This window comes from Haplochromis burtoni, unplaced genomic scaffold (assembly GCF_018398535.1).
Source record: "Haplochromis burtoni strain Fernald_Lab_line unplaced genomic scaffold, NCSU_Asbu1 Contig_81, whole genome shotgun sequence".
Taxonomy (NCBI): domain Eukaryota; kingdom Metazoa; phylum Chordata; class Actinopteri; order Cichliformes; family Cichlidae; genus Haplochromis; species Haplochromis burtoni.
The window spans coordinates 441,289-455,340 of record NW_024582442.1 but is presented as its reverse complement, the minus strand read 5'-3'; the positions used below and the strand labels follow the sequence as shown (position 1 = coordinate 455,340).

General features: G+C 38.4%; 1 protein-coding gene across 1 annotated transcript; it reads left to right on the top strand.

The window, feature by feature from the left end:
• The first annotated feature begins 470 nt into the window (after positions 1-470).
• On the top strand, positions 471-13,482 carry cacng5b (calcium channel, voltage-dependent, gamma subunit 5b). The gene is made up of 6 exons (XM_005925395.3): positions 471-836; positions 5,627-5,882; positions 7,764-7,850; positions 8,531-8,671; positions 8,756-8,901; positions 10,787-13,482. Exons 1-6 carry the CDS (start codon positions 537-539, stop codon positions 11,045-11,047), a joined length of 1,191 nt encoding a protein of 396 aa, XP_005925457.2. The 5' UTR covers positions 471-536; the 3' UTR covers positions 11,048-13,482.
• The last annotated feature ends 570 nt before the right edge of the window (positions 13,483-14,052 follow it).

Genomic DNA, 14,052 nt, shown 5'->3' with positions numbered 1-14,052 from the left:
AATAATGTGGCGGATACTTTTTAGCACCAAATTTTTGGCACCAACTGAGTACTTTAAACTTTAAACACGCAGCCTACCTGAGTACAGATGCGTCCGTTTATGACCACAGTGTACACATCCTCCGTGCAGCTATTGAAGTGGCCAGAGAGTGTATATGAATCACAGAGACCATTTTACAGCAGAAGAAACGACTAGTTGTTCGAATAATGTGAGAATATAATCAAGGTAGTTTTTCCATCCCTGATTGGAGGTGTGTTTTCTTTAAGACGTGACCATAAATGGATAAAATGCTAGTTTATAATATACAACGTGGATCTGTAAAGAATTTCATTACAGAACATAAACTACTCTATCCTTTTCTGATTGGAGCTGTCCTTGGTCCTGATAGAAACAGAGTGAGTTTATGTAAAGGACATCACACTGACTTAAATTCACTGATTCATCGCAGAGAGTTAATCAAAGCTTTGACCAGTTGGCTCATTAGCAGTGGAGTGGACTCGCTTTGATAGCAGGTCTCTCTCTCCACAACATCAACAATGCAACTCTCTCTCTCCCTCTCTCCCTCTCTCTCTCTCTCTCTGAAAGCACGCAGCAGAGAGCGGGACCAGCGGTCCGTCTCAGTTTATCTCACGGACTGTGTCTGCAATGCGTTATCTCTCTACCCAAAGATTACACAGTTTTCCGAACGAATTCGTGACCGACTCGACGGAGCAACGCCGATCTTCCTCCGTAAGTCAGACCTTCAGCGGGCAAACTGCAGGAGTGAGGTTTTAATTCACAACTCTGGGCGCAATCTCTGCTCCGAGTGCAGGAAGAGCCAGACGGATCATAAACAGGTGCGTGTGATAAAGTCTCTCTCTCTATTTAAATTAATCAACAGCTTTAATCTAAAATTGTCAACTATTTTTAATCCTTGATTCCAGTTACCTGCAATGATCTGTTTCATTTGAGTATTGAGTTGGAGTCTAATATTCCTACACAAGTCTATACACACAGTACTCCTTAGCTCACTAAGTACCCATATCTTAGCTGTTTACTTCATTGTGACAACATGTTTGGTTTTAATAGGAGTAACAATGAAACTGTGCTTATAACCTTCATGGTCAGAGTTCAATCTTGGATAAGAAGAGACGTTTGAGGACGCTTAGTGTTGATTGTGGATGAAAGAGCTCCTTCATGTTTGATAAGTGAAGTGTGAATATTGTGCACTGACATGTGATGGAGCGATAATGCTAAAAGGAGTGTTTTTTCCATCCCTCTAAAGGAATTTAACCTGTGAAGTAATGACAGATTATAATAGTCATGTAGAAACCCAGTATGTGTTTTTTACATTATATTTGTACAATAATCTTTTCCTTTATTACTATTTCAGAAAGATATAACTGCATATTTGAAGAATTCCAGTGTCCACTTATTGTTTACTCACCTTTTTGTTTGTTTGTTTGTTTTTTAAAAATGTGACCTATAGTGAAGCAGATTTTGCACAAATATCTTGATTTCTATTTCTACTTAAAATAATGCTGATTGCAGGTGTACTGGTGGTCTCTGTGTTTTCAACCCTGACCGTGTAATTGCAGTGTTCCCGGTTTGTGTATTGATCCTTTAATATCTGTCAGCACGCTGCTGTCACTAAGTAATAAAATACGTGATTAAATGCTCTGGATGGTACTGGATAACAGTCTGACTTGTGATATATGAATATTGGCTGTTTCAGAGTAAATGAGGTGACCTTGTTGGGGGATGATTTAGATGATATGGAGGGTGTTTCTACTGATAAAATGTGATCTCTTAAAGAGCAGACACTGGCTTTTTTAGCAGCTTAAACTCTAGTTGCTCAAGGGGCAACAAAAAGAAGTCTTTATGCTGATTAATGTGCTTGTAGAGGGAAAATATTCCTATTTATGCAAAACTGTTTCATAAATATGCTGTGAATTAGCTACTATTTAGCCCCCTTTAATATCTGTCCTCTACTTGATCCTTCCCCCTTATCACCACCCGGAGATTATTCACATGGGGTTCCCAAATGGGATGTAAATCATCACCTTGTCTCTTCAGATGATGTCTCATTATGTTATCAGTCGGCCAGATCCTAGTGCTGGCTTGCACTGTTGGATTCATGGCCGTAAAATGTCAGAAGCTCGTCTTGGATTTCAGATAAAGTGACCATTTGTATTCATAGTAGCAGACTGCGACACATTTAATGTACCTCTGCCTGGAGGCTCAAACAGGTTTTATTGAATCACACTTCATTTTCCTTTTTGTGGGAGGTTGGATAGTTAATTCTTGTGACTGAATTAGTATTTTCTGTGATAATGAAACTTGGAGTCAAATGTAAAAAGAAAAAAAATGCTACAATGTTTTTCCACTCTTTCTCTATTTTGATTTCTCTCTGAAAGTGTCAAGGGGCACACAGCGACACACCTCAAGCACCATCACAGTTTCTGTAATGGAAACCTCCAGAGGTGTGGACTCGAGTCATTAATTTTATGACTTTAGACTTGACTTGAAAAAATGTTCTAAGACTTGTGACTTGACTTGGACTTTTACACCAATGACCTGGGACTTGAATTGGACTTGAACCGGTTTACTTGAAAAGACTTGATATTTCACCCCAAATATAAAATTTAACATGCATATTATATAGAGATTGAAAATGTGACGTCATTCAGGGGTAAAACCGCAAAGGATTCTGGGAACTCGTGGCAAGAGGTACTAGCGCACGCAGGCTTTCAATTGAAATCAGTCACACAGCGATAAAAAGAAACACAAAAATGTCAAGAAGCTGTTGTATTATTAACTGCAATAGCCGGTCGCATGACAGCCACGGGAAGCCGACGGGTAAAGAGATCGGTTGTTATCGGATTACGTCGTTGAAGAGAAATTGTTCGAGCCATGTTTCCGAAGTAACAAAGAGGCGACGGATGGCCTGGATTGCAGCCATTCAAAGACCAAATATAACGTCCCAGAACACTCCAGCTCACAGGTTAGTCTGCTCCAAGCATTTACACGAAGGTCAGTGTTTTTTAGTAGTTAATACGTCATTTTCATAACATAATTGGTGATATAGGTTACAAGCAAGTCTGGCGCTGAACAGAAATTGTCGCGCTATGCTCCTTTATTTATTGTGCATAAATAGTGAATTGTCCTGACACAATATTGCGTTTCGCTCTCTGTTATTATGGTACATTGACAAAAACATATACTTTTATTCACAGGATAAAACAGGTTTTTTGTATCACTAATTGCCCAGTACGATTACAGCATACAGTATTATTGTCACTGCTACATTTCTGTGATGCTACCAGAAATTATTTCCACTACTAATTAATTACCGTTGAGCTCAAAGGTCCTATTAATAAACGGTTAACGAATGTGTATTTATGAAGACAATTTGTGAGACTGGTAAACTTATGATACGTACGATGGTCTTTCGTTCTACACGGTGCATTTCAAGGTCCTGTACCCATCCGTCGGTAAACTGTACCTGGGCTTGTTGCAGTGACCGGAAGTTACTAAACTTCACGAGTGTATGCACTCACTCCAAGAACCGTATAATTATAAATATGCATATAAATATGCTACGATGAGATAGCTGACTTCATCTAACTAGCAAATGTTGTCCAGGCTACGTTGGTGATGCAGTTTTTTTTAATGTGTATGATATTTTTGTCATGCGATTTTAAAGCCGGTCCTACAACCGCATCCAAGAATAACATGCAGCTTATCTCAGAACTGTCGGTGAAAATTATTCTTGGAGCTAGGTTTAATTGAGCTGCATTTTAAAGAGGTGCAATTTCACAATTTGTGTATATTTTCTAAGTTCACTATTTTGTCATGTGTTGAGAAAAACACAGATTTAAAAATTACATGGTCTAATATTTACATTTAGCATAACTGCAACATGCTTTTTTCATTTTTTTTTTTAAAGACTCGAAAGGACTTGAAATTCAAAGTTTCAGACTTGTGACTTGACTCGGACTTTTACACCAGTGACTTGAGACTCGACTCTGACTTGCCTGACATTACTTGAGACTTGACTTGAGACTTGAGGATAAAGACTTGAGACTTACTTGAGACTTGCAAAACAATGACTTGGTCCCACCTCTGGAAACCTCTTTGTTGAAGTTTGTATTTACATAAATATGCAAAGATTTTAGAAATTATGGTGGTGTTTTATGAATCTGAACATTGCTCTTTAATGGAATGAATTGAGACTGGGAAAGCTGCCAGACTGATGAAATATAAACATTAACTCCATCATGAACCGCGTACTCTTTATTTAAGGAAGCTTGTTTCTGCCAATAAAATAACTCAAAATTTGAAGCTATGAGTCCCACAATACCGACTCTCTCAAAACTTCAGTTTACTTCTGAGTAATTTGAAATTTCATGATATCTAACTCAACTTAACTCAACTCAACTCCAGATTTTGTGATATTAGCCTGAAATTTTTACTCATAAACAGCAAAAACAATAAACAAATAATACAACCAGCACATCCTGAAGTGTGCAGTTACCTTAGCTTTGCACAAATATTGGGGGGGGGGGAGGGAGAGATGAATAACTAGCTTGTTTCCATCCAGGTGTGAAACATATAGTAATCACAAAGCGCTGTTAAACAAAACAAGTAAAAACTAGGAATATGCACAATGAACAATGAAAAGAATATTAAAACACAGCTGCTAGCAACACAAAACCATGTTAAAAACATGCTAAACTCAGACGGTAAAACAATAATACCAAAGGAAACTCAACAAATCCACAAAGTTAACTAAACATAGCTGGCATTGTAGACTGCGTCAAAGTCCTGATGTTACAGACTGAGAGACTGTGTCCTCCCCCAGTCTTCAGTCTTATACTAGCTTCAGCTAAATGCAGCTAGCTGCAAACAAGGCAGTGAGCGGCAGTCTGTTTATCAAGAAGTTGAAATAAATAGTCTAGAACAAGCTAATTTTCATAAACCGATACATGAATTACAAAATAGTGGAAGGCAGATTTAGTTGCTTGTAGCCAGTCACAGGAGCTGATTTCCCAGTTTCTTTATGCTAAGCTAATTAGGTTCATGCTAATAATAGTATTCTCAACCTTTAACCCTGTAAGAGTTTTTGAGACCTCTACATTATTAAAAAAAACAAACAAACAAAAACAAAACCCACAAACAGAATCCTAAATAAATTGCACAATATATATATATTTTAAGCAGTAGATTACAAAAGAAAAAAAATGCTAGTTAAAATATAACTTAAATTAAAACTCATATATGCAAATTAATAATTATAATTAATGACCACTTGTTTTTACTTGTCAGAAGGTTCAATAAATAGAATTTTCTGGAAATTATTTTGTGGTTCAGGCTTTTTAGGGTTTTTTTTTGTCATAATTGTGTAAATAACATTTTGAATTTTATTAAAAATAAATAAAAATTCACATTTTATATGTCACAGGATTTTTTTTAAACTTTTGTTTGGTCGTATTTTTTAGAGGTTATAGTTTGTTTTTTTCTTAGTGTTTCTTTTCTTAACGTTTTTTTTTTATTTTTATTATTTTTATTTTAAGCATCTTTTTTGGTGGTTTCTGTTTCCAGCTTCTTTTAAAGTGCCACATCCATCTCCCTTTTTCTCCTCCAGCTTGCTGCTTGGATTATTCTGTATTTTACACCAGCTGCTGGAGCTCACCCTGCTGTGGCCATGAGTGCATGCAGCAGGAAGGCCTTGACTTTGCTGAGCAGTGTCTTTGCAATCAGTGGCCTGGGGCTGCTGGGAGTGGCAGTGAGCACCGACTACTGGCTCTACCTGGAGGAGGGAGTCATTATGCCTCTGAACCAGAGCACTGACATCAAGACCTCGTTGCACTCTGGCCTCTGGAGAGTCTGCTTTTTGGCTGGTTAGTGACTAGATTTTAAAAATTAAGGAAATATGTGGGTACGGCTATCTCTGTGCTCCTGAAATTTGTCAGTTAGTCATGGATGAATCAAAAGTGTAGAACAGATAACGCCACTGGATTTTACTCTCTCACATTCAAGATCTTCATCATCTCTACAGTAAAGGTGGCGACAGCAGCAAGCTGTCACAGTGATGTATCATCATGTAAACCACCAACATTCATATTCACACACATTCACAATTACTTCATCACTGTGTGTGTGAGTGGAAAAGAGAGCTTGTGAGTAAGTGTCGAGTACAAGTAAAAGTGATAAAAAGAGCAATGAGGAGACAGAGGATGAGTCCTTGTGTCTGTGTGACGTTGTCCTGCACAACGTCATGACTGTGTAGCATTTTAGAGCATTATCAAACTAAAAAAGGCCATTAGGGAATATCACTGCAGTGAAGTAGTGGATATGTTCTACTTATACGTGACTATCAAGGTCAGAGCTGCAGTGTACTGTGTGTTCTGCACTGTGATCAATTTTCATCAGGTTATGCTACTGTCGCTCCTCTTTGGGAATCAGAACATGCAAAAACTGACAATTTTGGACAAAGTCACTCCAATCTTGACGCTAGTGAAGGTTTGAATCTTGTTATCTTGTTACAGCTGTCACTGTAACAAGATAACAAGATAGCCATGTTGTTCAAAAACATCAGATAATCTTTTGTACCATCAGCTGTAGCTGTCCAACCTTCTCGTGTCCTCTTTTGGTCCCTCTCTATGTTAGTAACACTGCTTTTACTCTTCGTGACAGACATGTGAAATTATAGAACAGGGTTACATAATGTGTAAAAGTACCCTAACCTCTGCTGATGCAGTACCTACAGCATTCCAGGTCTCCTCTGGCATTAACATCAGCACAAAAGCTGTGCACCGGGAGCTTCACGGCATGGGTTTCCATGGCTGAGCAGCTTCTGTATTTGGGATGGCTCAGTACTTTTGTCCATATATTTTGTCTAGAATCATCTGGGTAGTTTGTGTATTCACAGCATTTTGTAAATGTCCGTATTACCCTATGTGAGTCCCAAGACTCCACAGTGAGAAGGTCTAAGTGAGTACAGTGGAAAATAAGTAGCACAATAAGACAAAACAACACATTCCCACATACAGACACTCGGTCATCACAGGAACGACTAGAGGAACTAGTTCCTGTCTCAAAACTACCTTTGGTTACAATGGATAAGTGTCCCACGACCAAGCTATTATTTTAAAGCTTGTTTTCATTTAAATGGTCACATTCACATAAAGAAAGCATGCACAGAATCACCAAACAAATCTGCTCAAAAACAAACAAACAAACAAACAAAAAATATTTCACAAGTTTGACAATTTTGCCCCAAAATATGTTTTAAAAGGGTTTTTTCCCCTTATGAGGTAGACTTCTACTACACAACATTATAAGTTCATTTACAGCTCATTTATGAAATTTCTGATCATCCAAGAGCAGCTGAGCAAACGTCATTCAGCAAAAATAATGAGTAGATATCCCTGCCACCACATCTAAAACTGTTGTGAGCCTGTGTCAGTATGTGTCATATGATTGTCACTAAGTCAGTTATATGGGGCAGGAATTCTCCCACAGATTTCTATTTAGGACTCTTTGGCTGCCATGTGTCTCTCAAAATGCCTCTGCCCACATGCCGACCTCTTCTCTGGCTGTTTCAGCCTTTTGCTTCTGTTCTCACTGATTGTTAAACCTTCTTTAAGCTCCACTTTAATTCTAGTCATTTAAATAGCTGACTTTTAATCCTCAAAGAGTTCTGCACATCTGTTTGTCCGATGTTTGCGAGGGTAAATTCGAATGAGTCTCACTCTCACTTCTGTCTCGTTCCTTTGCAGGTGACGAGTCAGGTCGCTGCTTCACCATCGAGTACATCATGCCAATGAATGTCCAGCTGACGTCAGAGTCCACAGTGAACGTGCTCAGTAAGTACCAGCAGGACACACCGCCTCCAGCTGCAGCTTTAGGCAAAAAAAAAGTAATCACAACTAGCACTTGTTTATATTAAAGGCTGGGGGCATTTTTCAGTCTGAGAACTTGTTTTCCAATAAGCTCGTGTTCAGAAGTCTGAATGCAGTGAGAGCACATACGTCTGACTCATCTGAACCCTCGCGTCGCCGCCTGCTCCTCCCTGGAATACTTATTGCCTCTTCACAGACAGTCCTTCAGTAAAACTCAATGTCAAAACTTAACTGAAGGATAAATCACTCCATTTAGTCGATATAATGAGCTCCAGTGCAGCGCTCCATTTGGGGGAATTTTATTCTAGTTTTTTTATTTCAAGACTCATTGTTCTCCATCCTCTTTCTTCTGTGGTTCTCTAGTTTGAATGTAAAACTATTTTCTATCAAAGACGACAAATTAAAAAACTGCTGTATAATTAAAATAGATCAAAACAGGCCCTAATTTCCCTTTGTGATATTAAGCTAATCTAAATGTAATTTTTTCCAATTTCCACATGAAAATACTTTTATTCTGCTTTTTTCCTTATTTATAAGTATTTAGTATTTTTTTCATATCTCAGCTTCTTTGGCTCGATCATTTGTTTAGTGTTTTTGTGGTTAAACAGCAGGTTCCTTCATCTGCTCTTTATCCTCCTCTTCAGAGATGATCCGTTCAGCCACTCCGTTCCCTCTGGTCAGCCTCTTCTTCATGTTCATCGGTTTTGTCCTCAACAACATCGGCCACGTCCGCCCTCACCGCACCATCCTGGCATTTGTCTCTGGAATCTTCTTTATCCTCTCAGGTAAGGCAACTCCTCCTTTCTCTGGATCATCTCCTGTCGTGTCTCCCTTTTACTCTTTTAACATCCAGTTTCTCCGTCTCTCAGGTCTGGCTTTGGTGGTGGGCCTGGTGCTGTACATTTCCAGTATAAATGATGAAATGCTGAACAGGACGAAGAGCAGTGAGGCCTATTTTTCCTATAAGTACGGCTGGTCCTTTGCCTTTGCTGCCCTCTCCTTCCTGCTCACTGAGGTGAGAAGCTGAACATAAAAAAAAGAAATGACTTTTACTGCTGTTTGGCACGGCTGTGGATGCAGCATCCGTCAGTTCACACGCTAAAAAACATTCAAGAAGAAACATGTTTATATGTTCATATGAATAAATCTAGATAACATAAAAACATTGAGCTCTCATTGCCACTGTGCACTTGTTGGCATGTGTGGTAGTAACAGGAAGGTAAATAGTAAGGATTTTATTTTGAAATCTCCTCCTTAAAATGACTGTGCTCATAGTATTGAGTGTTTACTGCCCTCCAGGGTTCACATTGAGGAAATACAGGATTACCTCAGGTAAACAGTTATTATGATATTATTATTAACATGCATGAATACAGATGTTTACAGTATTCATATACTAGTTATTCTAATGTACTACTGAATTGATAAAAAAAATGTAACTTTCAGTTATCCTGTATTCATTACTTATGTTTTTGTGTTTGCGTGTCATTCTGTCTGTAAACACAATGGCTCCAAAGTTTTAAATGAATTCATAGAGATGTAGATTGACTGATTTATTGGTCGAAAATTGACAAAAAGCCTTTTAACTTAAGTGTGGAATATGTTGTCAACATATAGAAAGTGCCATTTAAAGATTTAAAATATCACGTTACATTTGACCTCTGACCTCTCCTTCAATGTCAATCAATTGATCTGAAGGTCAAAGTAATGAAAATGCTTTATAGAGCTTATTGAGGAGACAACAGGTTTTCAGACTGATGACAACATGTTAGCATTTTTGAGTACATGTTGTGTAATGTACATTACATTAATGTGTTACAAATGTTTAAATACATTCAACAAGTCAGCAATTTGAATACATGAACAATTTTATAATTGTTGGGTTTTTCATTTTTTGTGTTTGTATTAAAAAAGCACTACTCAAAATTGTGTCAAGTATATTAAAATAGGTTTCAGAAGGGAAAATAACAGCTTCTTAAACTATGTTTAAAAAGAACAAAGAAAACAAACTGAATATATACAAAATACAATGGCATTCCCTTCAAAGTAAAAGCTGCCCAGAGAGTGAGCTGCCTTGTTGGAGGTTTGGTTTCACTCTTGTTTTTGTTTGTTTAGTTTCTTTTTTGTGTTTATAGCTCATGAGCTCATCAGAGGTGAATCACAAATCATTAGAACATTTCATTTCCAGTTTGAGTGAATTTCTGTTCAAACAGTGTAAATATCATCTTATGAACAGCACCCTCAACAAGGTCACTGCTGAAAAGGCTGGCTGTTTGCACAGCGCTGTATCGAAGCGTGGTAATGCAAAGTCAACTGATTCGACACAAAATTCAAGGTGTTTGAAGTCCACTGTGAACTTTCTGCAGTCGTAGATGATTTGGGGTGTCGTGTAATCTGCTGGTCCGAAGTCCGAAGTCAATGCGGCCTTCTACCAGGAGGTTTTACCACGCTTCATGCTTCCATCTCCTGACAAGCTTTCAGGAGATGCCAATTTCCCTTTCCACCTGCTCACAGTGCCAAAACTACTACCAAATGATTTTCTGACCATATTATTACTGCGCTTGATTGGCCAGCCAGCTCACCTGACCTGAACCCCACAGAGCGTCTTTCAAGTGGAAGATGAGAAATACCCGACCCCAAAATACAGACAAGCTGAGAGCTGCTATCAAAGAAACCTGGGCTCCAATAACACCTTAGCATAGCCACCAGACACCTCCACCTCCATGGCACGATGCACTGATGCAGTAATTCATGGTCCCAACCAAGTACTGAGTGTATAAATGGACATACTTCTCTCTGTCTTCTAATAATTTCAGATTGCTAATTACTGAATGTCTTAAGCTATAAGCCATAATGATCATATTGTTATTTATGAATAAACTGACTCTTCCTCACTGCAGAGCGCCGGCGTCATGTCAGTCTACCTGTTCATGAAGCGCTACGCAGCAGAGGAGCTCTACCAGCCCCGCCATCCCAGCTTCTACCGTCCTCGCCTCAGCAACTGCTCCGACCACTCTGGTCAGTTCCTCCACCCGGAGGCCTGGTCACGTGGACGGAGCCCCTCAGACATCTCGAGTGAAGCTTCCCTTCAGATGAGTACCAGCTACCCTGCTCTCCTCAAATGTCCTGACTATGATCAGGTGTCCTCTTCGCCCTGCTGAAGGGCGGTTAGTAACCTACCAGTTACTAAAGAGTCACCGAGGCATTGACAAAAGGTTAGAGTTTAAGATACAAGGTTGATATTTAAGTGTGAGTTTGCACCATTACGACCGTGGTCAAGTGATTTGGAAACCAGTTATTTACAGCAAGTTGGTGTTTGTTTTTACGTTTTTTTTTTTTTATCAGGTCAGAAAAGATTTTGGGGAGTTTGTTGTTGTAGCAGACACGACTGCAAAATCTGCAGATTTTAGAAGAAAATGGTCATTGTGCCACTGCTTCTGCAAAGATCTCAAAAACATTTAAATATTTTTTTTATTTTCATGTTCAGAAGGTCAAGTATAGATTACTTTGAACTGTATTTTTACTGTACCTGTGCTTTTTACTTTCCAGTGCCTCACAGCTGTTTCTTTGCTTCCTTTTGTGATTTAAATGAGTGTGTCATGTTTTAGGACCTTCTATATGTGCTAGTATAGATCACATCAGTGTAATAACAATAATATCAGAAGGCACAATAATATCTGTGGTTGATGTTTCATTGGATGTGCAGTTTCAAAAGCACACATTTCACTCAGAAGTTGCTCATGATCACAATCAGCAATACCTCTGCACTCAGAGCCAAACGTAAAAAAAGAGTAGAATGTAAAATGTGTCCGGTCATTTGCAGTTTGTATTTCTACAGAGTTTCATTTACCTCACATTTGTGTTAAACTATGAGCATGTTATTGGTTACTGTTTGCTGCAAAAAACACTTGGCTGCCTTTATTTTCCCTTAAAACTGATCGAAAACAAGCCAGTAAAACTGCCTACCCAACTACTACACGTGAGGCTCCATCTCACAAAACCCTACAGACAAACGCTGTTGTGCAGTTGAAGGGCAGTTCATTCAGATGTGGTTCTAATTTTCAGTGATGTTGTCATTCGACACCTTCAAAGGCAGCAGGAAAACCGGATTGTCATCAAACTAAAGGCAACATATTCAAGACATTATGTTGAAATGCCTTTGACTCTTTATTTAGCCATACATTGACCCAGAGTCTAACATGAAATCATAGATACTTGTTTTATATACACTGGTTTTTGTTTATATTTTTAGATATATATATATATATATATATAATATGTCCAGATTACATGAATTCATGATGTTGTTCCTGGTGGAGCTGCTAGAGATCTTTGTTAAAAGGGCGTTGCATCTGTAAAATAAATGTCTGCCATACAGTTTTCTTTTTCCTTTTTTTTTTTTTAGCACTTTACATTTTACCCTGTGATTCCATATTTATCCACTGGGAGGCAGTGTTTGTCCTTTTCTTTCCTCAGCTCATTTTTTTTTTATCAGTGTGCAAATCTGCAAAAACAAAACCTGAAGTAACCTTTGTTATTTATGCACACTTCAAATCCAAATACAAACACTGACTACCTAAGCTTACGCAGTGACTAACTGAGTCAGTCTTTGTCATTTACAGTACTGTGCAAAAGTCTTGAGCCATCCCTGAATTCTTTAAAAATAGTTTGCTCCTAATCTTCTGAACGTCTTTCAGCATTTTCTTTGGACGTCGGCTGCTTTTTCACTCATTGTCAGTTCGTTTCCTGATCGTTTCCTGATGATTTAATTTTGTTAAGTCGCTTAACTCTGACCCATCAATCGTTCCAGCATAAAAAAGGCACCTAACTCAACGGATGACCTTGAGTTACACACTTTATCCATTTCTATAGTGAATGCAGTTATGCACCAACAAAGTGACTCCCAAAATGACTGTTAGCTGGAAACGGGGCATATTTCATTAACAGTATCTGAAAGGCATGTTCTATGAAATAGGAAATCAAAATTGGTCCCAGTGGATGGATGACTGTCAAGAAGCCATTCTTAAGGAAGGGAAACAGGGTTTTCTCCCTGAGGTACGAAATTAGAGTAACATTATTGAAGCAGTGTGGGATCATCGTGATGGAGGACAAAACAAGAACCATCCAACATCCAAAGAAGAGCTTTGAATGTCCTGCAAGAAGCCTGGAGAACTATTCCTGAAGACTACTTATAGAAATGACAAGAAAGTTTGCGTAACAGACTTCAGGCTGGTTGGAAAATAAAGGTCGTTGTACCAAGTATTAACTTTTAGGCTTGTTAGAATTGTACACAATCTGTCTTTGCCTTATAGACTGTATATACACGTGTGATGGTGCATCTTTCAATAAATCACTGCACCTATTTCACATTTTCCTCGCAAAATATAGAGAAATGAGGGGCAGCTCAAGCCTGCTGCACAGTACTGTAACTGTGATGCCTCGCTCTGCTTTTCTAATAAACTGTGTTAAACCAAGTGTGTCCATCATTATGCTACCTGCTCAAATACAAGTTATAGCCACAGTTTTCCCAAACCTGTCTTATAGTACAAAAGCACAATAACAACAATATAGCATTAACTATTTTTGACTGTCCGATTACTTTTGAGACTGTGAAAATAGGGAACTGTAATTCCAGTTAATGCTCCACAAACACACAGTATTGCTTATGTGATTTAAGTATCACGGACATTTTCAGCATTAGCTCTCATTTCCATTAAGTCGTTTTTAGCATAATAACATTACGCTGCAATGAATGGAGTCACAAGCTGCACACTTTGTGTAGAATTTTTTTTCCCCCATGGATGATAATCAGCTGAGCACTGGGCCCATAATATTTTAATATACTATTTTAGTGACCTATTTATTAGGTACACAATCATTTATTAAGTATATACAGACTGCTTTTGAACTGGACTGTTTGTTTTGCACATTAACACAATTTGCACACACAATTTTACCTCCATAAAACATATCCGCATACAAAGTTGTCATTGTTATAGGCACTAGAAGTGCACAGGTGGGTCAAATTTGATTATGAAAGCTCCAAAATGCAGGAGTAAAAGCTATCGACTTAAATGAGGAGATGTGCTGTTACATAAGGACAGCTGTACAGGGCCATAGAAATACATCAACCCAGCAGCAGGACCAGCATCTGCTCTGCTAGAGT